Source organism: Perognathus longimembris, chromosome 4 (genome assembly GCF_023159225.1).
Source record: "Perognathus longimembris pacificus isolate PPM17 chromosome 4, ASM2315922v1, whole genome shotgun sequence".
Lineage (NCBI taxonomy): Eukaryota > Metazoa > Chordata > Mammalia > Rodentia > Heteromyidae > Perognathus > Perognathus longimembris.
In genome coordinates, this window is record NC_063164.1 from 38,566,225 (window position 1) to 38,594,040 (window position 27,816).

General features: G+C 34.9%; 1 protein-coding gene across 1 annotated transcript in view; it reads right to left on the reverse strand.

The window, feature by feature from the left end:
* Nucleotides 1–27,463, reverse strand: part of Col3a1 (collagen type III alpha 1 chain) — a 39,891-nt gene extending 12,428 nt beyond the window's left edge. The window contains exons 1-34 of the mRNA XM_048345109.1: nt 27,248–27,463; nt 17,469–17,671; nt 17,248–17,298; nt 16,678–16,791; nt 15,238–15,318; nt 13,735–13,788; nt 12,863–12,916; nt 12,065–12,118; nt 11,430–11,483; nt 11,207–11,260; nt 10,568–10,621; nt 9,293–9,337; nt 9,112–9,165; nt 8,659–8,703; nt 8,021–8,074; nt 7,299–7,397; nt 6,869–6,913; nt 6,664–6,762; nt 6,409–6,462; nt 5,823–5,930; nt 5,590–5,643; nt 4,913–5,011; nt 4,536–4,589; nt 4,296–4,394; nt 3,985–4,038; nt 3,825–3,878; nt 3,465–3,518; nt 2,842–2,895; nt 2,477–2,521; nt 1,885–1,983; nt 1,684–1,791; nt 1,391–1,444; nt 508–561; nt 352–405 (exon numbers count right to left, since the gene is read on the reverse strand). Of these exons, the coding sequence (XP_048201066.1) occupies nt 352–405; nt 508–561; nt 1,391–1,444; nt 1,684–1,791; nt 1,885–1,983; nt 2,477–2,521; nt 2,842–2,895; nt 3,465–3,518; nt 3,825–3,878; nt 3,985–4,038; nt 4,296–4,394; nt 4,536–4,589; nt 4,913–5,011; nt 5,590–5,643; nt 5,823–5,930; nt 6,409–6,462; nt 6,664–6,762; nt 6,869–6,913; nt 7,299–7,397; nt 8,021–8,074; nt 8,659–8,703; nt 9,112–9,165; nt 9,293–9,337; nt 10,568–10,621; nt 11,207–11,260; nt 11,430–11,483; nt 12,065–12,118; nt 12,863–12,916; nt 13,735–13,788; nt 15,238–15,318; nt 16,678–16,791; nt 17,248–17,298; nt 17,469–17,671; nt 27,248–27,335 (2,400 nt within the window). The 5' untranslated portion in view covers nt 27,336–27,463. The remainder of the gene's footprint in view (nt 1–351; nt 406–507; nt 562–1,390; nt 1,445–1,683; nt 1,792–1,884; nt 1,984–2,476; nt 2,522–2,841; nt 2,896–3,464; nt 3,519–3,824; nt 3,879–3,984; nt 4,039–4,295; nt 4,395–4,535; nt 4,590–4,912; nt 5,012–5,589; nt 5,644–5,822; nt 5,931–6,408; nt 6,463–6,663; nt 6,763–6,868; nt 6,914–7,298; nt 7,398–8,020; nt 8,075–8,658; nt 8,704–9,111; nt 9,166–9,292; nt 9,338–10,567; nt 10,622–11,206; nt 11,261–11,429; nt 11,484–12,064; nt 12,119–12,862; nt 12,917–13,734; nt 13,789–15,237; nt 15,319–16,677; nt 16,792–17,247; nt 17,299–17,468; nt 17,672–27,247) is intronic.
* Between the last annotated feature and the right edge of the window lie 353 nt (nt 27,464–27,816).

The following is a 27,816-nucleotide window of genomic DNA, read 5'->3' on the forward strand; positions in this document are numbered from 1 at the left end:
CGCCCTGGGTTCAATTCCTCAGCACCACATATATATAGAAAAAAGCTGGAAGTGGTGCTGTGGCTCAAGTTGCAGAGTAGCCTTGAGCAAAAAGAAGCCAGGGACAGTGTTCAGACCCTGAGTTCAAGCCCCAGGACTGGCAAAAAAATTAAAAAAAAAGATTGCAATTAAAAATTATATCTTGTGGAGTTTAGATTTAAGAAATTTAACATTCCCCTGTATGCTGTATATTTCTAAACATAGAATCCTAAAATTGAGGCTTAGGGGGCATGTGGGGCTGGTAAAATAGGACGTGCAAGCAGCATTGGCTGATATGGGTCTAAACACGTTGAACATATCTCTAATACTTACAGGGCCACCACGTGGTCCAGCTATTCCTGGAAGTCCTGGAGCTCCACCTTCACCCTGAGAAAAGAGAGAACAAATAACAATATTGCCACTGCCTTGGGTCCAGTGCATTCCACAGAAAATGTTTTAGCTTTACTTCCAATTGTTGTTATTTGTTACCTTATCTCCAGGCTGACCAGCTGGGCCAGGGGGGCCAATAGGACCAGTAGGACCCTAAAGGAAATAAATAAATAAATATGCATATTATATATATATTATTTTGAAGAAAACAAGAGCATTCCCCTTATTAATCAAATAAAGTACATATAAACATATTATTCATCTAATAAAGCAGATTACATAATTTATATCATGCCTTGAAGGATATATTGTGTGTGTGTGCATGTGTGTGTGTGTGTTTATGTATGTGTAGCTTTATCTAAATTTTATCACACAAGTAGCTGGCCTGATAACTGTCACACTCAAACATACTGTCACCCATAGTTCTCTGAGGTCACCTCTGGAGAACCTTATCTGTCTTCCTCTCCCTAGTTCCTAATTCCCAGTGGTCATTGGTATGTTCCTCACTTCCTGAATATTACAGGAATCATACAATTTCTAATGTTTCAAGATTGATTTTTCATTACTTGGGTTGATGTCCTTGAGGTTGTATAAACTACAGGTATTGACAACTTACATATGTTTATTACTAGTATTTTATGCTGTAAATACAGCACAAGATTAAAATTCTTGTTTTAAAATAAAATGTTTTCTAATGAACAACACTGACTTGATTTTAGCAACTTATTAAATTGTTAACTACAACCATCATTTTTCTCCTAAGTTTATCATTCTTAGGTCACTGTAGACAACATATATTGTAAATCGTTTAAACAATCAAGTGATTAGATTTAAAAGTTTTAAAAGTCCAGAAGGTGTAAAGGTGGTAAATTATGTTGTCATTTATTATAAATAGCTTTTGGAAATAATAAAATTTGAAATTAAGGAACTGTCTTATAACATGCATAATTGAGGCTGTTTTTCCCCAGAAGTGTTCACTTACCCTAGGGCCATCTTTTCCTGGAGCACCATCAGCACCTGAACTTCCTGGTTCACCCTGTCAAAGAAACATTATCAGTACAATATTCTCAGTACAAGAAAAGCATTAACATGGGATCTGTTGGAATGCATACTAGGTGCTGTAATTCACAATCACTCTTGGCATCCATTCCAAATTTCACTTACAATAAAATGATAACGTTAATTTGGAAAACAGATTACTTTCCAAATGTGTGGCTTTCCCTTAATCAACAATGTCTGCTTTATTCCATGATAAAGTTAAACACAATTCATTACCTTTTCACCTTTCGGACCTGGACCTCCAGGGCCTCCTCTTTCTCCAGGCATTCCTTGTAGACCAGGGGAACCAGAAGTACCAGGCGGCCCAGGGGGGCCAGCAGGACCCTGAAAATACATAAACGCATGGTGAGTATTCAATTACAAGGGAATGGGAAGGCACTTCCTACAGTCTAGCAAAATCAAATTTTGTGAATTTACCTTTCCTCCTTCTGGGCCAGGGGGACCGGCTCCACCTCTAGTACCCGGGGTCCCTGCTAATCCAGGGGGTCCACGTTCACCAGGGGCTCCAGCATCACCCTGTCATAGAACAATGTAACACTCACATTAAAAAAAAAAAAAACCCAAAGCCGAAAAAAGCCATTATGAATTGTATACTTTTGATATGGGCCAGTAGGCCATAACCTGACCTTTGAACCGTTTAGAACTTGTAGTAGCTATAAAACCGGTGACTAGCTGAATGGGACACAGCTGAATTGGTCCACCTGAATGCAATGCATCCTTGAAATATTTATTATTTTCAAACCTTTATCAAAACAGCTTTTCTATAGAGAATCAATTATTAGCATTATTTTCCCTTTGATATTTCAACCTGGCTAATTTTCTGTAGTACTTACTAATATCAAAAAACCAGAATCTCTAAAACAAAGTGAATTTAACATGTGATAAATGTCTCAAATCCCTCTAATTGGAATCAACAAACTCTTGCAAGGCTGTGCTTGACACACTAAAATGTATCACTCGTGAATTGTTGTATAACTGATTGAAGAAATAAGAGAAGTTGAAGTCTCACCTTGCCGCCAGGAGCTCCGGGTGCACCAGCTTCACCCTTTGGACCCTGAAAGGTAAGTGTTACACAATTAAACCTTTATCATAGCGGTTATATAAGTATAAGCAGCACACATATAGGATTTGTTTGTGTGTAGCATAATTATTCATATCTTAAGGGTTTGCATTTTCTTTAGTTCTTTTACTTAGTAGCAAAATTTAAACTTGCAAGGTTAAACCTTACCTTTTAAATGCTTTGTTTGATAATACAAACACTAAATGTCAAATTTTAGATAATCATGGCATTAAAACATGCAAAAGTTAATAACTGATAGATTTTTACCATTTAGTTTTTTGATTTCTAGATTGACTAGAGTAAATGTGACTTACTGCTTCTCCAGGTTTTCCATTTTCTCCTGGAGGACCACCAGGACCAGGCAGGCCCTGCAAAGAAGCGTGTTTGTATTAGGGGATGGGTTCAGACACTGCTTTATTAATGTAAGCAATTTAAATATATTTAAGCACATTTCTTACACACCAACATATTTCTGCCTGCTATCAAAAATGCTTTTCATGGTCTGCAAAAAATATACATTTTATGCTATTAAAATTCCAGTGACAGAAATGAGATTACACATTACAAACTCGTGTTTATTTATATTTTCAGTTAATTTAAGTACATGTTAATTAGTAAACATGTTAAGATGAACTTAGCTATGTAGATTTATGTCATAAAATGATGTTGAGCATATGGAACTATGATATAAACTTAATTAAAAAAATAACCTAATATATGCATTCTCCCTTAGACATAAACATATAATTGTTATCATTGGTTGATATTTTACTTAAGTGTGGAAAACAGACTCACAATTAAACATCTATGAATTGCAATTTAGTAGGTCATGAAACTTAGAACTGTCAATTTACTGAAGAAAAATAACTATGAATGTAAAGCACAGAATTGTCTATTAAACCTAAGTGCCCAATGGCATTTAAAGAACAGGTCTTACTTGTAATCCCTGTGGACCAGGAAGTCCTGCATCTCCCTTGTCACCAGATGGTCCCTATGTCAAAACATACAATAATATATTCCATTATAAAATGCACTTTTATAGTTAGTGTAGAGTTGGCATCTTACCAGGTCTATACCTCAATTTAGAAAGTAAGAATATGAAGAAAGGGGAATAAAGCCTGGGTTATGGAAGTGACCCAAAGCAGACATATTAGCTGGGTGACTAGCATAATTGGGTAAGTAGCATAATTGTTTTGTGAGCAATAATGACATTGTCACAGATCACATGGTTTCTGAAGACTCATGCCTTCCCTCCCTCCATCCTACTTTGGTTTTTGGTTTACATGAATGAACTTACAGTAGGTCCTGGGGGACCCTGAGGTCCAGCTTCACCATTCTTCCCAGGAGGACCCTTAAAGCAACAGGAAAGTGGGATCAATGCAGCTCACAGGAAGTCCTAATATTGGGGATGGTGGCATTGTTTAGAAGGCTAACAATAATTGGGAAAGTCAACATACTGGAAGGCCAGGTCCTCCAGGTCCACCTCGTTCTCCATTCTTACCAGGAGCACCCTAAAGAAGCAGATCACATTTACTAATTCTAAAAAAAAAAAAATCAGTAATCTTTTGGCTTTTCCTATTTTTAATCTGCTTCACACACACACACACTCACACACACACATCATGTTCATAACCATTAACATGTGTATCATATACATTTTCTTGTAATGAGGAGTGCAGTAAATTTAGGCCATTTTTAACATTCATTCTCACATGGAAAGTCAGTTAACTGCCAAATGCCTATTGAAGACAGTAATGAAGGAACTCACATCATTTCCTTTAGGACCAGGGAATCCCATGACACCAGGCTGACCTCGAGGACCAGGTGGCCCAGGAAGTCCAGGACGCCCACTATCCCCTTGACTTCCCTAGTGACAAAGAAAGACCATTTCATTCAGCAAGTTTAGCTAAAAATCATATGAAGGTATATCATAAGTCAAATGTAGCCTAAAAGTGCGTAATATATTTTTTACTAGGCTAGTAAAATAAATGTTTTAAATTGTACATACTGGAGGCCCTGGTTTTCCATCATTTCCTGGTCCTCCTGGGCTTCCAGGCACACCCTAAATAAAAGAAGTCAGTATTAAGGTTATTGAAGACTTAAAAAGAATGAAACATAATAGAACCTATTTCTAAAAATTTGAGATTTTTCATTTACATATATAGAGTAATATTTGTTCATCATTTTTTGGTCTATGAATCATCTTAGTCAAATGTTAAATTGTGTATTTTCTTGATCTACTCTGTTTTCTTAAAAGAAGTTTGTTTTGTTGTTTCCTGAATCTTGTAAAAGATATATTCAGACTTACTCTTTGATCCATCTTCAGTTTCCTTGCTTAATTTCTTACCAAATTACAATGTTATGTAATCAAAAGTTTTTTCATACCCTTATTCCTGGAGTTCCAGGGGCCCCATCTCTGCCAGGTTCTCCAGCCACGCCCCTTGCCCCCGCGGGACCTGGACCACCGCGCTCCCCAGCGGGACCCTATGATGTGAAATATATGAACGAATCTTTGAAAGAGTCTTCATTGACCCAGACAGCAGAAAACTTAGGTTATAACAATTGACATTATTTTGCCTTATAAAGTGAGTTGGTGTATTACTGATATTCTATCTATCAAACCACATTGGCTTAGCTGGGATAGTCAGGTTGAAAGTAAAAAAAAAAAAAAAAAAAAGACAATTGAAGCAACTGTGATGATGAACTTCAGATATTTAAAACAAATGGTATCATTGAGCATAACAATACATTTATGTGCATTTAAAGCCAAATGTCTTTGATGGTTTAAAATTAAAGAACTCTCAGGCACATTTTCTTATTCATGCAATGCTGCTCAGATAAGTGGTTTCCAATTTATTAGGTAGAGATCAAGTGACTTACATTAGTTGGAAACGCAGGAAAGTGACCTTGGAAGGCTAGAGGTCACTGTGTTACCAAGAGAATTACTTTTTTAACTGTAATATATTTCTCTCAAATTTTTAGGTTTGCATGAATGAGACACTGTTACGTTATATCAATTTGTAACATTAGCATTTAGGAAAATAGAAGCTAGAGTTTTCTACCTTTTCTCCTGGAATGCCATTTGGCCCTGCAGGTCCTCGGAATCCAGGGGCACCCTAGAAGTAAGGAGTCAAATATTTCAGTCTAAAAGATTAAAATTTGTTCATAATTTTTGAATATTACATCCAAGGTAAAGCTCTAAATACCATGATTCTTGAATATTTCATTCAAGTTCAAGTCTCATTTGATGATATGGTGTTGCTTTTCTTTCAGCTGCTCTAATTGCAAAACCTACCCTTTCTCCTGCAGCACCTGGAAGTCCATTTGCACCGGGTTCTCCAGGTGATCCATCTTTGCCATCTTCACCTTTAGGTCCTGGAATACCTGGGGATCCAGCTTCACCCTAAAACAAAAAGTGGATGTAAAATAAGGCATCACAAGTGAATTAAATTGTAAAATATCTACCTGTTTGAACCAAACCTGGGACTTGGCACATTGGATCACACTTGAAAGGCCAGTCTGAAGGCAGAGATTTACGGATTGTGGTTCAAGACCAGCCAGAGCAAAAAGTTAGTGAAGTGTCACCTCGACAAAACAATTGGCTGTGGTGGTTTGCACTTGCAATACCAACTATCTAAGAGGCATAAGCAGGACAGCTGATGTTTAAGGTCAGCTCAAAGGAAAAACAAATGAACAGAAAGACTAAAAAATAAAGTAAAAAGGACTAGTGTGTGGATCAAGAGTTAGAGCAGGTAGCAACTGCAAAGCCCTGACTTCAATTCCCAGTACCAAAAGGAAGAAAGAGAGAAAGAGATAGAATTTAAAAAAAAGAAAGAAAAAAGTAAGTCAAAAAATAATAAGTCTGTGGAGGCAGTACTTACACGTTCACCTCTTGCTCCGGGTTCTCCTTTAGCACCATTCTTACCAGGTTCACCCTAAAAGTGAAACAAAATATTGGCTTAAAAAGAGGAAAGACTTGATTAACAAAATACCAAAAATAACAAAATACATAAGTGAGACCAGAGTGAAATCACTCCAAATGCAAGTGAACAGGAACAAAAGAAATGCAACTAATAACTATCATGAACATTAAGCAACAACTTCAGACAACAACAACAAAAAACAAGTCAGCTTACTGCACTGCCTCGTTGTCCAGGAACCCCATTAGTACCAGGGGGTCCGGGAGGACCTCTGGGTCCTAGTAGGCCTGGAGCTCCAGGAATGCCAGCTGGTCCCTAAAAGCAACCCAAAGACATTCACATCAGCAAAGGTTGGATTCTGCTGAATATCTCACTTAAATTGCACAAATGTGTATGTGAATGAGACAAGGAGGCTGCTTACCATTTCACCTTTACCACCAGGACTACCGTTATTCCCAGGAGGGCCCTGGAAGAGAGCATATTGTTAATATTGCTTATAGTGCATATGTACTTTTGAGTTTAAAATGTAATTGGAAAATATCATGTGTAGTATAGTCCTCCAACCATAGTTCAACCTATGAAACTTAATAAAGATCATTATTTAAATTTAAAGATATATGTGCTTGGTTTGTTATTAAATAATGTATCATGTCCCAATAGATTATGAAATAATCTTTTATGTACCATAATTTCCAATCATAAAGATTCATAATTAGAGATTGTGGCACATCTTTCAAAATATCAAATAATTGTGCCATCCATTCTCTATTTTTACAAGTTTATTTTATTTTCCTGGATAGCAACATTGAAATATTTGTCTCTTCCTGTCAATTGAAGTGTTTGATACTTACAGGAGGACCTTGAGCACCAGCATGTCCTTGAGGTCCAGGTTCTCCTCGTTGTCCAGGAGAGCCACTTGAACCAGGGGACCCTGCAGGTCCAACTTCACCCTAACAAATAAAACCTCAAGTAATCAGTTTTGCTTGCCACTTTTAATCACTCTTCAGCTTTAGTTAAATATGTATCTCTTCATATAGTCAGTGTATTTCCAGCTATATACTGCAGTTAGTATGCACCTACAAAGAATATATCCAAATAAATAGCAAATATATGCATTCCTGGGTGATACTTGTTTCTCAGAATGAGACTAGTAAAAGGTGTAGGGCATCGGAAGGCATACCAAAAGTGTTGAATGCTAGAAATAATGTTTTGTTTTGTTTTGTTTTGCCAGTCCTGGGGCTTGGATTCAAGGCCTGAGCACTGTTCCTGGCTTCTTTTTGCTCAAGACTAGCCCTCTGCCACTTGAGCCACAGTGCCTCTTCTGGCCATTTTCTATATATGTGTGCTGAAGATCAAACCCAGGGCTTCATGTATATGAGGCAAGCACTCTTGCCACTAAGCCATATTCCCAGCCCCAAAATAATGCTTCTTTGGAGTCAAGCACAGGGATATAACGCTATGTATAGATAGATAAGAGCTGTTTGTTTGACTGGTTGAAAAAGTCAGTTGTAAGAAGTAAACTGATGCTTTTTATTATCTCTAAGACATGTCTTCTAAAGTAACTCATGCTTACCTTAGCACCGGGGGATCCAGGGAAACCTGCAGTTCCAGGGGGACCAGGAGGGCCCTGAAAAAGTGAAATAGAATATCCTGAGCTCTTAATTGAAACCATGGAATTTATTAGTAAATCATCAAGGGACACACATAGAATATAGAATTCAGAAGATATATATTGAAATCAAAATAGCACTTGTCATTCCTGAATGAATATAATATGGAGAAATCATGTGGTAAATGAAAGCAAGAAATCTAAAGTGAGAACATTTGGATTTTTCCTCACTGCTACCATAAAGTCTGTGACTTTGTAAAGCACACTTCATCCTGAGCTTTTTGTACTCCCATTTACACAACTGTGATCATCTTACTATCTATTCTCTATGGCTCTTTTAATTGCAATATCTAGTTTTGGAGGCTAACATTGTGAATACCACATAGATGTTAGCAGCTCAAATATAAATTTTTTAAAAACTTGGATTTTGCTTTTAGTCTCAGACATTTATATATTTACATGTAACACTGAGTATTACAATGAATTAATTAATTTTAATCTCTAAATTATAAAAATTGTCAACAAAAATCATATATATACTTATATATGACTGAATAATATTTATTACACTGTAACCAAAAAGTTAGATACAAGTTACTTACTGGTTGACCGTCGCTACCTCGAGCACCATCATTGCCGCGAGCTCCCTAAAATGAGAAGTTTATCTTAAATATTTTCTTAATTATAAAAGATTGATCATAAGTGATAGTCTGACTAAAACGCAAACCCAACTCAATTAAGCCTTCCTAGAGCACATTACTAGTTAGAATTTTTTATGTTCAAATTGTTAAATTTCTGACACGCATCTATGATCATATGAAGAGGTGGCTTCTGTGTTTGGAGAAGCCAATGAGGAGAAAATGGTTCTAATAGAATATGCAAAGTCACGCATAATGAACCAAAAAGTAAACAGAGAGAGTAATTGTGAAATCCTAAATCATTCCTATATACTTATAGTTGAAATGTTACTGTGGAGATTTTGAGTATAATTCTGCAGAAATCTGTTTTTCTCTGTCATTCTGTGCTCTAAGTGCAAGGTGGGTAACAGTACTCACTGCAGCTCCGGGAAGTCCTGGCCGTCCTCGCTCACCGGGAGCCCCTCTTGGGCCCTGCAGAGTAAAATAGACGATTTTACTTTAATCGTAACATGTATAGCAACAGTTGGTAAGAGGCAAGTCAGGTTTTGAGTTAGTTTGCTAATAATATTGAACATTAAATGATAAAGAGCATGATTACCTGGGGCCCAGGAGATCCATTTTCACCTGGGAGACCATTTTCACCCTACATACAGGTACATAAAGCATGTTACTGTTTTGTTTAGCAGCAAGGCTCTTCTCTAGTTTCAAAATATTGTATGATTGAAAAAAACTATGGCAACTAAAGAAATGATGCATTGTAAAAGAACTAATAGTTATCAGCACGTATTTACCACAAATCTTTTTTTTTTTTTTTTTGGGCAGTTTGATGTGTTTATTCTGGAGGACTAATTTCCATGCTGTAAAGTGCATTCTGTCAGTACATAGTTTGATTCATTTATACAGACATTTATAGTTATAAAAGATAGATTAAAGTTCCATCACTGCTTCAAACCTATCATTCCCAGAGCCTGGCCAGCACTAATCAGTTTGCTTCCCTGTTTTTGCTCTTGAGAAAGCAGACTCAACCAAGTATAGCCTTTTTAATCCAATCTTTTTTTCTCTTGGCATTATCAGTTGTGCTATCTTTTCTTTTTCTCTTAAATAATAATTACTTATTTATTGTCAAAGTGATGTACAGAGGTGTGTACATTAGGCCATGGGTACATTACTTGTACTATTTGTTACCTCCTCCCTCATTCCCCCCTCCCCCTCTTCCTCTCCCCTCATGAGTTGTTTAGTTGGTTTACATAAAATGGTTTTACAAGTATTGCTTTTGGAGTCGTTTGTCTTTTTTTCCTTTGTCTCTCGATTTTGATATTCCCTTTCACATCCCTAGTTCTAATACAAGTATATACAGTATCCAGGGTACTCAGATGAGATACAGTGATAGCATGGGGACAACCATAGGAAGGGGATATACAAGAGGATCATCAAGAGAAGAAGCTACGGTTTTACATGGCAGGTTGAAAGTAATTACAACAGTGATATAACAGTCGTTTTCATAACATGGAGTTCATTTCACTTAGCATCATCTTATGTGTTCATTGTGATCCTCTGCTGTGACTAGCCTAAACCTGTGTTAATTATTCCCTATGAGGGAAACCATAGAGTCTATTTTTCTTTGGGTCTGGCTCACTTCACTTAGTATAATTTTTTCCAAGTTCACAAATGTTATATTTTAAAAACAGACCCCTGTCTAATCTAGGTTATAGAGACTTTAATGGAATATCACGAGATGACACTAGTTTTTAACACCTGGTATGTAAAATTCAGATAAATATTAGGAAAAGGTAAGCCCCACAATATAAATCTTGATTATAGTTTCAAAATGCAAATTAATATTCTTACAAAAAAAGGGTTTGGAAGGATTTACCTTTAATCCAGGAGCACCTGTTTCACCCTTTTCACCATTCCGACCATCAAAGCCCTAGGAAATGCACAAAAGTAGACAAATATTAAAATGTATTAACAGCACAGAATAGTTGATAAACTTTACATTAAACTGTATTCAACAAATGATATGGGCACTCTTTGCAATGCACACTTAAGTAATATACAATATCTTAAATGGATTGAAGGGGTTTGACACTTTATAAGAGTATAGATACAACTAATTAGAAAATAATATAATGGTCCAATTAGAAATTAGACTTAACTATAACAGCAGTAACATATTTTCTCTATTTTACTTTTATTAAGTTGATAGATTTTTTGACTCAGTCAAATCTACCTAATGCATAATGAAAAAGACAAAGGTAATCAACTCAACCTATAAATTAAATTAACTACGTCAAAGTTACCAAGACTTTCCATATGCTTAAAATAATATTTTTGTATAATAATTAGTTTGACCAACAAACCAAATTGCTAGACTTTTTTTTTAAAGAAATCATATCATGTACTTGTCAATCAATTATTTTGGGCAGGTACTCATTTTTCCAACGAAGATGATCGGACATCTTAAATGTAAATAAGTAGAACAGTCTACAGGCAATAAAGAAATTCAACTTACTCTGTGTCCTTTCATACCCGGGAATCCAGGCATCCCAGCTGGGCCTTTGATACCCTACAAGAAATAGATGCAAAATATATTAATGGACCTTTAAAAACAGTAAGTATGTGATAGTAATGTGCCTTCTATTTTAAAGCTTAACTAATAAAATAATTGTGTAATAATCTTTAATTTACCACAATTGTGACTAATTCAACTAATCTACTAGATGTAAAAGACTTACTGGTGGTCCAGGTAATCCTCTCTCTCCAGGTCTTCCGGGTCTTCCTGATTCTCCCTGTATGAAAAAATAAAGTACACTTAGGGGGTGTTGTATAGCAACAGTCATTGTAGTCAATGGGTGATCTAATTACTGTTTTCAGGAAGAACTCACTAACATCATTATTCTTAACCTAAATTGAGAAGTCAGTCAAGTAGTACGATTAAGTAGGGTTTCTCAGACCATCCATAAATATAGAAAGCAAAGAATTTGCCACTGGGAAATAAATGGGAGAAGATGGCATCCTTTTCAGGATGTTTATAAATCTTCAAGCCAATAAGGTCTAATGTCAATTTTTTGTCATTGAAAGACAGAAGATACTTATTCTTTCTCTAGTTAAATGATAATATCTCTGAATGACACTTCTTGGCAGTTAGAAGCATCTATGAGGTTCTATTAGTTTAGAATTCAGCAAATGGTGTATATACATGTGAAAATACAACATGGATAATTTATTACTATGAACTAAAATGCTCTCATGATATAAGCAAGGTTTTCAAGAATTTTCATTCTGAGGTTCTGGTGTATGGTTCATGATGCTTAGAATATTCAGGTTAAATGTTCACATGCCCCACCCTCCTCAGTTCTTTAACACTTACATCTTTTCCAGAGGGACCAGAGGGACCTATAGCACCAGGAGGTCCTGGAGGGCCCTAAAATAAGACAATCAAAACACAGTATATTTTAAACTTTTGTTCCACTTTATTATTACATAGTAAGCATCTATTTTGGAAAACATTTTCAGTAGCTCTCATCATGAAAATGATAGTGTTAATATCCTTATTTTATCCATTTATATTATTGATTAAACTTATTGTAAGAAGAAATAAAAGCATTGTATATCATAGCATCAAAATGTCATACTATGTAAATATATGTGTGTTTATAAATGTAATTTTTACATTTCTGAGATATTGACTATAAATATACAGATATTTCTAAATCTATGGAAATATTTAGGATCTTTAGATTATTAAAATAATCTCACTTTAATTCTTATTTGCCTGGCAAATACTTTTGCAGGACTCTTTAGATTATGTTTATTTTTAACTACATTAAGATATATGTACACTTATACACATATCAGTAGAGTAGATGGAAGGGTGCAATGAATCCACAGAAAATTAAATTAATATTCAATAGATAGTTTGTGGAATCAATTCTGGGAAATGGATTATTGTGATCACTAACTATAATAATAATCATTAACTATAATATTTCTAAAAATCTTTGGATCCAACACAAGTATAATAAAATACCATCTATTGCATAAAATTGAGTATAAACATAGAAACGTCGTAGGAATATAGGGATGTTTTAGAGAATAAAATTTCCAGTAAGAAATTAAATTATCTGTATTTTATTATAAATTTGTTAAACATGAATTTGTTACTTACTGCAGGACCAGCTTGTCCAGGTTCACCAGGGGGACCTTGATATCCTGGAGAACCCTAGTGAATAAGATAACTTGTAAGTATTTTCAAAATAACAAAATATTCATATGAATAATTATATCTTCAAGATGATAAACACACAGACACAGACACACACACAGACACACACACATAAACACACACACTAGAATTTGTAAATGTATTGAAAAATTTAGTTCAAGTGTACTAAGGGTAAAACTCGTTCTTTTCAGATCAGAATAAAGTCAATGTATTCATTTCACTTCATTGAATCTAAAACAGATTAAATGGAAAGCCATATTATAAACAAATACAATATAACTTAATTTTATCAAATTCTTTTGCAGCACTTGGGCTTGAACTTAAAAATTATGCTTGCCAGAAAGGTATTTTATTTACTACTTATGCTACATTTTCACCTTTTTTTATTTTGTTATTTTTGAGATTGGGTCTTTTACCTTGGCCCACTTGAGCCTAGACTTAATCTTGCTCTTTCCCTTCCCAACAAAGATAGGTTGGCAGGTGCACATCACCACATTCTGTCATTGCTTGGAGGTAGGGCCTTGTGAACGTTTTGCTAGGCTAACCTCAAACCTCCTCATCTCTGCTTCCTGAATACCTAGGATTACAGGTATCAGCCACCTGCTCAGCCCCAAGATTTTAACTGCTAATTAATGTAGGAAGAAAGGAAGTAAATATAAACTTCAAGTATTTAAAAAATGTAATTGGTTTCTTGATTGTGAGTACACAGTTTAATTGGGACTATGGCTGGTGGAATGGCTAATTATATCACAATACAGAGTAAATAGATTTATACATTCGTGAAGGAAAAACATCCAAATACTGGTTATACTTACAGGGGAGCCAGGATGACCAGAGGTGCCTGGGGGACCTGGGGGGCCAGGGGGACCCTGCAGTAAAAATTTTCATGATCAAAACAAAGCAAATGTATATGAAATGCACTTTAACATTGCTCTAAATGAAATTACACCAGAATCAATAAAAATTATGTTACAAAATGTTGACCCTAACCCTTAAAGTTTATCCTGAAATCAATTTCTTTTCTGGTAGCTAAACTCAGAGTAGAAAATGATTACCTCTAGGTTCTATGATCAAAATTTCTAAAATAATTATGTAAGTCATCCTGTAGACTATGTAAAATATCACAGCATTAGATGCACATGGAGAATCAGAATTATGTAAAAGAATTATTCTGCATCAGACATTAGAAATTTTTAAGTTTATAACAAATTGATTTATGATCAATACAAATTAAAACCAAAGGCCAGTTTTATAACAGGCTATTTCTTGCCACCAACAATAAATTTATTAAACAAAAGTTAATAATTAAATTTTCTACCATGGTCACATATCTGAAATGTCCACCAGTAATACTTTTCTTTAGCTTTTCATTTCTTATTCAAAATGGAATTTATGACATGTATATAGCTCAGATACAATGTTTATAGAAATTTATATAATTCTCCTTGTGGCTTTGAAAGGTCAAAAATATCACAGCTGAAACTATGTATTTTTTAAAATTTTCTTTTTTCCTTCTCCATTTACTTTATAACCATTCCAAGGATGTTAAACAGGCTATTGGGATTTAGTGGGTAAAATTGTCATAGTCTCTAGTTTGAGAAGTCACAAACATGTAGTCTAATGGAATAAGCAATGATTTATAATCATTGGGAGTTTAGTGACATGTTTCATTGACTTTGTTAGCAATAGAGAGGCCTCCTTTCCATTGGTACTCTTGAGAAGCTATTGTAAAATAAGCCTCATTTGCATGAATCACTGCTCCTGCCTATGCAAGTCTGGGTTTAATGCTCCTCTTCATTTTCTCTTATCAGAACTCTAGGTCATTTATACTGAAAGGAGTTCAGGTTAGAAGGTGAATCACTGTTATATATTTATTATAGATAATTAAATGAATCAATGAATGCTGGAAATATTTCTATTTGGTTTGAGAATTGGAGGGAAAATGGATTTACATTGGATCATTATCTAGAAACTGATAGAAAATGAAGTGAAGATTCTAACAACTTTGGTAAGAAAGATTAAAAGTTGGGAACAAATAAAAACAAGATGGGACTAAAATTAGAGACTATAGGAGTATGAGACTTAAGCACGGAGATGGGTAAGTCCTCTGATTCAGCTGGTCAGTAACAGGAGAGGCCGTGAGAAGAACTGAGGGTAAAAAATGATAATGTTTCCGTTTTCTTTCTACAACCTTCCAAGGGAATAAGCTATGTTGAATAGTTCCAGAAAAGGTGATATTTCTAAAACAATATCCCTGGTACTTAATAAACAGAAAGGCTAAATGATAATCTAAAATGCACAGAAATATTGGTACGTACAGCTGGCCCAGGATAGCCACCAATTCCTGCTCCTCCTACTCCAGACTTGACATCATATGAGTCATACTGGGGAGAATAGTTCTGTTGTAAAGAAATCAGATTGATAAGTATGATCATTTTAATATAAGCACCATAGTTCTTCTAAAAAACATTTAGGTCTATACAGTATTATTACTATTCACTGGTAGAAGATTTCTGCATGACAACAGATGTGGTATGTGTTAATTACCTTGTTCATCCTGTCTCGCTGTGGCTTTACTATTAGGCACTATTACTGAAATGCTTGTTCAAGGTACTGTGATTTCAACTATGTTCAGTGTTAATCACCTAAACTTAAATCCTATATACTGCTATTGAAACCATTATTTCAAAGCAATATTTACTCATGATTATAGAGGATATGTAGAGTATTTGAATCTGAGAAAGGCTTGAGCTAAAACTTATCATCTGAACCAAAAAGCAGAGAAGTAAAATTTCTTCTCAACCAGGTAATTAAACAAGTAAAATTTAAATCATTTGACATTGGCTTAATATCTTAAAAGTAGCACCAAGCAATAAGCATCTTCATAGAAAACAAATTTAAAAGTAGAAGAAAGTTTTATAGGATTATTGAATTTATTTGGAGCTTATTTTGACTCTATATTTAGATACTTCCTACTTGCTTACCCGCGTAAGAAGTAAGACAATCTTCTTTGCTAAGGGAATTGTGTTTGTTTTATTCTTTGATCTACCACCTGAACCAGACCTTCAAGTTGGATTTTTATGAGTATTTTGAAGATAGAGTTTCAGAGACTCTTTTCCCCTCCAAGTTGAATTTGAACTGAGATCTTTCACCTTAGCCTTCTGAGCGGCTAGGGTTACAGGTATGAACTACTCTGTCTGGAGCAGCTCTAAAACATCTTTTGAAAAGCACTATTTTTAAAACTCATAAAGATTTATATCTATATATTATTTGAGCCATGAGTCAGGAACTTTGTTATATTTATTTGTTTGGTCATTTGCTTTATGTACTGAGTAGATTTTGACCATTCCTTAGGAGAAGAATGTATGCTGATGGCTCAGTAGAAACAGCCACATAGGTATGTACAATTCTGTCTATTCAGTAAACATTGTTCACAGCACTCTCACTGCCTTGTGCCCAAGCTTTCAGAGACTTTACCAGTGGTATTAGAATATCTCAGACATAGAGAGTATCTGAAATACCCACTGAGAAATATGCAAATTTTGAAAGGAGATTGTACCAATTGCATTAGCATTGAGAGGAAAAGGGGATACTTTTACAGCTCACAGAATAGTACTCAGCACATATAAAAACCAAATAAAGATGTGTTAAATACATCAAATAAGAGAAGACTTACAAAGAACTTGCAAATTGTGACATGTAAGTTACAATAAGTGAATAAGACAAATGAGTTTCTTTTTAGTTTTGTAATGTACTACCTGGCCAATTGTAGGACATGACTGACAGATGCCAGGGCTGCCAGGAGCACCAGGAGGTCCTGGTTGGCCTGGACTTCCAGGGTCACCGTTTCTCCCAGGAATACCAGGTGGGCCCTAAAAAAGTCAGAGGCAAACAATAAGCAATATGATGGAAAGACAGAGCAATTCAAAAGTTAACAGATTTTTTTTCTCTTCTCTTCTTTATAGTATTAGGAATCAATACAAGCGACACACTTTCTTGAAAATAAATATATTTTATAACCATCTTGTGAATAATTTAAGTGTAGTGCATTGCTTTATACAGCTGCTTGTAATTTGTTTTTCTAGATAGTGATGGGATAAGAACATACAAAGCTTGGGAAATCTAAATCTTTGTATGTACAATGATGGATTTTCAGTGTGTGCCATTTGCCACCCACTTGTGTGTCCACTATTCCAATATGTGAGACTAAAATGTAGGTTTAATTAATAAAAATTCAGATATAGAAAAGATATGGAAAGAAATCAAGCCAGCTATTCCTTAAACTATCATTAGCAGTACTTTCATTCCACTGAAGAATGTTTACTTACTGGATCTCCCTTTGGGCCTTGAGGTCCTTGACCATTAATTACAGGAGGAACCTAAGAAATGGGAAAGACAAGAATGAAACAAAACATGGAAACCTCTTTTTACCAAGTATGACAAAATTTCTTAAGTTCACACCCAATCCTTGGTTTTACTTCACACACTAACATGACTGAGACACAACTTTAATTTCTTTTCAGGCTCCTATGATAGAAGATATACTCACAGGTGTTGAAGGTTGTGGGCATACTGCACAGCATTCTCCAAATGGAATTTCCGGATGGGGGCAATCTAAGGTTTCCTCGTCACATATGATGTCATCGCAGAGAACAGATCCTGAGTCACAGACACATATTTGGCATGGCTCTGGTTTCCATACATCTCTAGGCTGATAGAACTGACCGAGATGGGTACATCCTTCTTCATTATCTGGAAAATGAGTTAGGGGATACATTTCCTTATGTTCTGTGGAACTGTGGCTTTCTTATGTACACTTGACTATTTACAAGACTAAAGTAGAATTTGGAACAAATGGTTTCTCCTTTAATTAGCAAAACACGTTTTTCCTACATAATTTTCTAGGTATTTAAGTGTTCAAAACACAAAATATAGGATCAGGACACCATGCTGTCTTAAAACAGCAAATGTTTTAAGTTTGTTTATGCTAAAAACATCAGTGGCTATCACAGAGCAGGCCCACATTTATTTATTAATATGCAATTGAAATTAAACCTTTTTTGTTAAATCAAATACTATTCTTTTTTAAAACAGCAAAGGGGAGAATTAAATGCAAACGAGAATTTTGTTACTAACTCTAAGACCTTCTGGATTTTATTTATCTACTTGAGAAACACAGGGAGAAAACTAAGTTAACCTTGGCAGCATAAACCTCTACCAGGGATTCTTGGGAAACATTTTAACAGACTTACTGTGTGCATTGAATGTCACAGTTAGTTTTGTTAGGCATCAGTAGATCAACTTTATAGTACACAATATATTGTATCTCCCAATTGGATGTAAAGAAGTTTTCGAATTGTCAAAATAAAAAGATATTGATAAAAACAAATACTGGTAAGGAGTAATTAAAAGCAGTAGGAAAAAATCTGAGTCATGACCATATGTATTTGTGGCTTTCAACAGAGAAAAAAAGAAATAATTCTGCAACCCAAATTTTAGTCTTGATTCCTAATTACATGCAAGGCACTGAAATTTCAGCAGTTATTAACAATGAATCAGCTTAGTGGTTGCCAAAATAAAACCTGGTCTCAATTCTTAAATCCTTAGCTGTGGATTGTAGTTAAATACAATGTTAATTCTCAAATATTGCAATGACATTTTATTTGCCAGTCACTGAGCAAGTAAGTAAGTTTCTAAACATCTACAAAAATTATTTTTTGCAAACAACTGACTACTGAATAGTTTGTGTTTTTGTGAGAGAGTGAAAACTATTTTCTCAAAGCTAGGTTCTTTAAAATGTCTGAAGAAGGCCTGCTTTGAAGTCGTCATTAACAAATGTTCTGTTGAGGCTGGGGATATGGCCTAGTGGCAAGAGTGCTTGCCTCCTATACATGAGGCCCTGGGTTCAATTCCCTAGCACCACATATACAGAAAATGGCCAGAAGTGGCGCTGTGGCTCAAGTGGCAGAGTGCTAGCCTTGAGCAAAAAAGAAGCCAGGGATGGTGCTCAGGCCCTGAGTCCAAGGCCCAGCACTGGCAAACAAAAAAAAAAAAAAATGTTCTGTTGAGTCGTGGCTGCCACTTCCATAGTGCTCAGAACTTTACCACTGGTACAATAGAAAGTCTCAAAGATTGCCTTTGAAAACTTCTTGTTTCTCTATCTTCTCCTTTCCACAGTATTGATAATTAAGGCTTGCATTTAAGCTTTTTGAGTTTAGAGGTTTAGCTAAAAGTTCCACTGAAAGAATTTCAAAATATGTAAACTCTACAGAATATTGAAATTGCTTCCTATTTCTTTGTGTATGTAAGGACACAAATTTGCTTTAAAACTTCTTTTTTTTTTTTTTTTGGCCAGTCCTGGACCTTGGACTCAGGGCCTGAGCACTGTCCCTGGCTTCTTCCCGCTCAAGGCTTGCACTCTGCCACTTGAGCCACAGCGCCGCTTCTGGCCATTTTCTGTATATGTGGTGCTGGGGAATTGAACCTAGGGCCTCGTGTATCCGAGGCAGGCACTCTTGCCACTAGGATATATCCCCAGCCCTAAAACTTCTTGATAGATTCAAGAAGTTTAAAATCTCTTCCTACTTTGTGTTGTAATTTTCCATTGTAATTGCTAATAAAAGAAAGCACGAGAGAAGCACGAGAGCTTGCATGGCATTTTAAATAGGAAACAAAGTCTTAGGTCCTTCTCCATATTTGAAACAGATGTATGAGAACATGGACAAGATACATTTATCTAAAATATTTCATTATTCTCTAACAAAATGAATACCCAAAGGCTTACTTCAGTTCAACTGGAGTGGGATTTTTGAATGATTTTATGGAAACAAACATATTTCAGAGAAGACCAAATAATCTTTTCCATATTAACAACAATGATAATATGAGAAGTTGGCATTAAATTTATTTTTTCTCTAAGTAGAACTGACATAGAAGATGCAGAATAAAATTTAGAAGAAAGTTGCAAGTTCTGTGATAGGAGACTTCACTAAAATTATCAGAACCATATTCCTCCATCTCGTATTGGTTCCCTTTTTCAAAATGGAGACCACTTTTAACACTTCTTTATATCAATATAAATATTAATGCAAATTAGATGTAGCTCAAGATTTTCCCAAGCTGCCTCCTACTCCCTTGAAAATACTGATAGATAATGTTTACCATTATTTTAGCTCTTTTTTTTTAAACAGGATCACAAATAGTTTAAACAATTATTGGATACTAATAACAAAATAGCTTCCTATGTTCTTTGCCCTAAATTCACAGGAATCTTTCTGTCTTATCTATTCACCATTCTAATTTCTATCACACTGAAAGTGCTCTCACATCATAGAAATGCAGTATTTTCCATGTGTTCTGAAAAATAAAGTTGGATAAACCAGCACAACACTGACTTATTGAAACTGGATATAAACTTGTTAGAATTAAGTCTAGTGCTATGTCAGCAAAAGTTGTTAGTTTCTTTTTTTCTAATTTTATTAGAGACCTTCTTAATGTTCTTTTCAAAAACACAGAAGCCAAAGAAGGTTGGATGGTGTGCGTCTGTAATCCCAGCTCTTAGAAAGCTGAGGCAGAGGCAGGACAGTGGCAAATTCAAGGGCAGCCTGGGCTACTTACTAATACCCTGTCTTAAAAAAAAAAAGTCAATCAGCATTAAAAAAGAACTTAAAAAATAAATAAAACACCAAAGGCTTAATTTAAAGATAAACTTCTCCTATTACATTTTATGTTCTTCTTGTTTCAAATATATTTATTGTTATTGTTACATACATTATATTGTACATATTAACGTGGTATAATTTTTTGTACAAAAACACACAAAACTTTGAACAACATTTAATTCAGGTTAAAGATCTTCTCAAATGTTTATTATTTCATTCTTCTGAAAACATCTAAGATCCTTTCCTCTTGGGTTATGAAATAACCAATACATTTTCATCATCTAGAATCACCCATATCTGTACTGATCTAACTGTAAGTTGGTACCCACTGCCTATGATCCCATACTCCCTCCTCTCTCCAGCCTCTGCTAACCACTATTCTCTCAACTATGACATCAGCTTGGCAGGGTGGAAATGGGGGGAAGGTCTTTTTATTTTTGTTGGACTTATGACGTTGATATGATGTTCCCTGTAGAAAGCTATGTTGTTCTGGCTAATAAACTAAAATTCATGAAGCCCTGATGGTTTCTGTAATTTATTTTATATCCATTTGAAAGGAAGATAGGTGTCACAAGTGGAACACACTGTGGCTGAATAATCAGCCCTTTCCCCTTTTCTCAGTTGGTCTCATTTGGTGATAGAATAGAGTTTTGAGCCACTATTTCTAATTTATTAGACCATATATATGGTTAGAAATATGTTTTAGTAAAAGTTGTACTCCTTGCATAGATGTCTATAACCTTAATTTTAAGTATAATATCTAGTTATACATGAAAAAATGATGACAAAACCAAGGGAACTATGTTTTGTTTTTAAAGAATTGAGTGCTCTAGTTAACATTCATAATAGAATAGAAACTAAGATTCATCTTCTATAAGTCATATAGGCAGCTGTTTTCAGAACAATGCTGAAACTTTTAGGTTGAATATTTTTTGCAAAAATGATAAATAAAAGGCAAATAATTTTGTATTTACTACAGGAAAAATTACCTTTATTGTTGCTTATAGTCTTCCAGTTCCATTTTGTGATTATTTTAAAACTTTATCTCCAACCTAATTCCCAAAGGAGATTCTGAAGTAAATTAATGCTTTGGGTCACACAATAATGCATTAGAGAAAAAAACAAACAAACAAAAACCACTTCCTCCCTAGCATCTAAACTATAAAATAGAATGTAGCTAGTCTATGACATAATTCACATTTGCCTGCTTTCTGCTCCTAACTCTATTTCAGAACTCTATAAAAACAAGTAATGCTTTTTTATATACTTAAATCACACTTCCATTGTTGGCTTTTTCCTCCAGTCTTGTAATATTAAATCATGTTGATGAGAAGAATCTATTGCTGTGACTAAATATTAGTACAGTCATATTTGTCTTAATACCATTTGGGGAGTAAAGATAATATTCTCTAAAATATCTAAAATATTGTTAATTTTTCTCAGCAGGTAATTTTTTTCCTTCTGCTCTTATTGAATTCTTATCTAGGAAAACCTGTTTTTTAACCTGTAATATTAAACATTTATAGGTATCATATAAATTGCTCTAACTTCATATTTTCCTATAACTTTAGAAAGTTGAAGATTTTAAGTGTCCATGTAATTTCCAACTGAAATATGTTTGGTTTGGCTTTAAAATGATAGTACCAATGTTTAGAAAGTATATATTTTTTTATGTTCCTCTGTTACATACTGACTAGAATAACATAAAAGTATGTTGGAGGAGTGAACAAAAGGATTTTCAATGAACAATTTACTGACTTTATAATTAATTTCAGCTATAAAATACTGGTGGAGGGTTGTTATATCTACTTTATCTAGCATTCTAAAGGCTATATGAGATGTGAGTTGTCCTAACTGTTATCTTACAGATGAAGAACCTAAGAAAAACTTACATAATTTTGTCAAAGTGATACCATCAAGTGTAAAACTAAGACTTGAATCTAGGAAGGCTTTCTCTAAATGTGATTGTCTTAAATGAAAAACATTCTATTCTCTTGTTGTTTTCAAGAATTGAGTAGGAGTAAAGAGGCCAACTTCAAAAATCTGTTCCATATGTCTCTTAAAACCTGGATGTTTAAAATAAAAGACCTGGGGGGGGGGGGGGAAGCAGACTGCTAAGGGATAACCATTTTCTGCAACCTATCTTTTGCCTTGGTTTCAAAACAAGAGAATACCATGGAGAGTTGACCTCTATGGTTTATTTTGTCTTGACCTTATGAAAAAGAGCTCTTTTGATAACATCCAGAGCACCAAACCGTAGTTCAGAGAAGCCCAACCTATATTTTACTGCATGCCAAAAGTGGGATTGTATCAGGTAGGCTGCTGTATCCTGGGAAAAAGCATGTTAAGGATGTCTCACTAAGACATTAATTTTCAGAAACTAAATGACTCATTTAGTAAACTTTTAACTTTATTATAATTTCCTCTTTAATGTTTCTTGGATGTTATAAACATGCTAGGAAACTCCAAAGGGAATTTCTATGATTTTTAATATGCTTGAGAAATCTAGTCTCCATTTGTTATCTTCTATAAGGAAATAGCATAGAAAGTATGTCATTAAATATATGGCATTTTACTGAAGCAGCTTTCAAGGAACACTTAACTTTTAATAATTTGCAGATCCTTTATTTTTAATTTTTAGATCCTTTGGGACTTTTGACCTTTGACCTCTTTGAATGTTTCATTTTGTTCATAAAGGTTACAGTTTAAACAGCAATGTTTGACCCCAGTCATGGGAAAAAAACAAGGGTTTGATTAGTTAATCTGAAAGGAATCCACTTCTGCTGTGTTTTCATTAGGCACAGACAGAATTTCTGGTGGTTAATGTTACTCTCCAAACTGAAGTTAACAAATGATTCATGTGAGAGAAGCTGTGTCATTTTTTCCATCTCCATCTTGATATAAAACAGGCAAAGCTTTTTGCACTGAAATTTTGATTTTTAAAGTTACATGAGTTTAGACAAGTAAAATAGCTTCCTCCTTACAATGAATATTGAATAAATCATTCTTTCTTTTCTCTTTTTTCTTTCCAACCCTACCACCTTCTCTCTTAATAAAAAAAAAAGTTCAATGAGACTTTTCCAGAAAGTATTGCAGACTTGGAAACTTTACAAATGTTTTCCATGTCCAGCAACAGCAATAACATCTTGCATCTTTAAAGCTTTAACTCACAAGCAATTCACATTAAAAGCTTCAAGTTGGTGTTACCACTTGATGTCACAAAATAAAAATAAAAGAGTTGAGCTGCATAGTATTTGCAACTCTGCACCAAAAAAGCATCATCCATCATAGAAACCATGGAATTTCAGTATAACATCTTTCTTCAGAGTGACAACTCTAGACCTGACCTAGAATAGAAGGTGTAGGTCTGAGGCATTTCTGAGCAGCTAGCTGTCTTTTAGCCTTAACTGTTATTGTGGTAAAACTAGACAATCATTGTTCGTTAAAAAATATGACCATGGGTAAAAGTAACACAGAGTCTGAATGGATAGTTAAATGACATTGACTATAACTCTTTCCTTCTTTCCCAGAATTGGTCCAGAGACTTTTCTTTCTCCTCGTAGAATGCTGAGCTGTTGGATTCTAGAGTTTAAGTAGAATTCCTGTTCGTTTAGGCCTATAGATCTGATGCAGAATACTTTGGGGATGGCAGGAAATGCAAGGTATAATGAATGAAAACAGGAAAGGTGTGTCAATAGTACTTTACTTCTCATGTACAGTTTTTTCACAGAATTACTAGTAAATGTTATTACCAAATGTTTGATGACTGATGCTGAAAAAGTTGAAGTATTACTTATGTTCTTTTCTTAAAGGTACAGTTGTTCATGTTACATTTATTTCATTGGCTCATGTTTCATTAAACTTAAATGTTTAAATTATCAGTGATACTTTTTTTAGAAAAATTGAAAATCATCTCTCAAAACATGAAATAGGAGTCAATTCACTGAGTTACAGGTTTGTATTCAAATTCTATTAAAGGTCCACAGTTAAGTTTGTTAGAATTATTAGTGTAGTAAAATATAGAAGCTCCACTATTAGAGTATACTTAATTGGAATGGTTCCCTGTCCCAGCCCAATGAAGCAAGTTTACTTCATAGCCATTGTCTATATATTTACCTGTACAAAAAGCAATTAGTAATATACTTACGTCCAGTAAGGATGACATCAGCCTTTTGTATATGTGATTTAAAAATGGCTTATTACTTTTAAATTTACTTCTGCCAATATTTTTGTATCATGTGTTTATAAGTGTGCTTGGAAACATTTAATCAGTAACATTATATGGACTGAATAATTTTAATAACTTATATTTATATATATTGTTTTCAAATTTCTTCTAAGATACTGAGCATTACAGGGAGCGTTGGTAGTACATATTCCCATCAGCCACTAGGTGGCATGTCTTTGCACTTAAACTTTGGCATGTTTATAAACCACAGGAAATATAAAACAGACCACGTTTTTCCATTGCTGGAATAAAACAGTTGAATAAAATAAAACTTTCACAAATCTGTAAGGAGACCAATTTTTTTTTTGTAGAGACATGTTTTATACTCCAGAAAACTCCTATGAGAACACTACACGTTAGTTTCTTTAGTGCTGTTCTGTTTCTGGGCTTGCTAGAACATATTCCAGACACCCACCAACCCAGAGGTGTGTCATTGTTCGTTGAGCTGCCTATCTAGCCACCTCCTACAGTTTCCCAAAGCTTAATCACCAGAAGGGTTTTCTGGAAAAAAAAATGCCAAGTGAACATAACATTAACAGTTTTAAAGCATCTAAACATGTTTTTCATTTCAAACAATAACAACAACAAAGAAGTAAGCTGAACAAATTCGTGTTCATCTTTGTTAGAGCTTAAAAGCACACACACACACACACACACAAAGGAGAAAAGAGAAATAGAATTTATGTTATGTCAAGATTATGTCGGCATCCAACACTCCTTTCTTCACTAAAGGTGGACTGAAAAACAAAAACAAAAAACTATACTTCTTTTATCTTGCAGCTCTATGAACAACTGGGCACCTATGAACATTGTGTCTGATCCTGAACAATCCCCTCCCCCACCAATTGGTAGTGTTTTTCAATAATTCAGGATGCTTCTCTTCCCTCCAAAGTGAAGATCTTTACTGGGGGTGTTAGTTACTTAGTATCCTAGGAATTGTAAGAAGGACATCTTACTATGCCACTTCTAGAAAGAGAAAGGGGAATAAAATGAGAGGTCAAGGGATGTGAGAAAAATAAAGCAGAGGGAGGCTTGAGGGCCCAAGGGAGTGGGGAGGGAGTGACAGGGGAAGGAGAGGCAGAGAAGGAGCAAGGAGGAGAGGTGGACTTGCCTACAGTGGGGGTTGGGTGATGAATGAGGAAGGGAAAGGGGAGGGAGGGGGCCTCTTAGGCAGCCAAAGGGGGTGGAGAAAGAAAGAAGGAGGGGAAATAGAGAATAGAGGGAGAATGGCTGAGGAGGACAGGAACTAATGAACAAGGAATATGGGTGGTTCTCTTCTTTTGTGGCCATGAACTGACTACAATTAAAGAAATGTTACTGAATGTTTCCCTGACACCCACACTTGCATATATTTTCTGTGAGAACACTAAAATTACTTGATGTTACAAACAGAAGAAAATAATTCTCCTACAAAGTTTGTAACACTTTAGGTTTAACATAAGTGTTCTGTTATGATTTCCTCTACTTCTCTTTAAGCTTCACATTTAAATACTTATTTCTCTGAAAGTTTGTACTCTTATTTGCCCAGTATTTTATGACTGTAAGAAGAATATGATTCTATATTTTAATGTAAATAATGACACAAATAGTATTATTTTGGAAAATTAGAGCATGGAAACGATTCTATGTGCTTATTACAAAATACAGAAAGTCAGCTTTTTTGAAGTTAAACAAATATAATACCTTTACCTTGTTTGTAGAAATGTCGAAACATTCTTGTTGAAAATATTTTTAAAGATATTCTCTTACTGAATGGAAATGAGGTTAAGCAGAACGTGAAGGAAATAAAGACACTTAACCGTAAGCTATTGGAAAACTATGGATTAACTATCTTTGAAGTTTCTTGAAACACAATAAAAACAAGAACAAGCAAACATTTTTAGCAATATACACTTACTCAAGGAAGAGTGATATTCTGTTGTTGCTATTTTAAAAATAAGTCTAAAATGATTTTAATAGTGTGCATAACAATTTCCATTAAATTGTTCTTAATGCATATTTGTTTTAACTGTATTATCTGATTGCTCAGCATTCTATGCTTACAAAGAACCAGCATACAAAGGAGAACATAAAATTATTACAGGGGTCCAATAACTTCCAGACTACTCAGGGAAACATTCCAAGATGTTAACAATCAAGCCTTTTAAAGCCATTTTACAAAGTTTAGCACACACACACAAAAAAGAAGTAGTACAAGCAAACATTTACCTTAAGCAACTACAGAACTTTAACGTGCCAGCATGAGGTTATTCTTTTTTCAAACAAATATAAAAGAAACAAAATTGTAGTTCATGTACCATTTCACAATTGGAAGCTTACAGAGGAAACTATCTTTCAAGAGCCTGATTCCCCCGCCCCCCCTTCGTACTTCTTTGTAAGGAGAAGTAAAGATAAGAAAACAACAACCCATAACGTTTGTTGAAATCTGTACCTACTTACTTGTACCAGTCTGTTGTGCCAAAATAACAGTGAAGGGGTGAAGCAGAGCAAGAAGGAACCAGCTCCCCTTTTGCACAAAGCTCATCATGTCTAAATAGCAGACATGAGACTCTCTGTGCAAAAAGGAGAAAAGAAAAAGCAGTTCAAAGTAGCACCATCAGTTGTCCCCTGCCCTTCAGCACCGGGCCCGTCATAAAACTCAGCCACTGAGATTCCTTTGCTTTGGCCTTAAATAGGAAAAAGTTTGGCTTCCCTCACTTTCCAGCCCCTTTCTGAAATATGAGAGCAGCACCCATCCCCTTAGCAGTAAAAAGAAATGATTAATATTTCTTTTTCCCTTATAGAGGACAAACCCAGAGTTAGAAAAGCAGCACATCTGGAGTCTGTGTGCATCTGCTGATGCAGAAGTTTGTTACATGCTTTAGTACATATATGTTTGCCTAACTTATGAGCCTACACAGAAATTATCTGCTGCATGACAGGGTGGAAGAGTTACATGCATTTTTCTTTTCTCTACAAAACATTAGTAACTTCAACAGTTTTTAGAAAATCCTAGCTGTCCTTTCTCA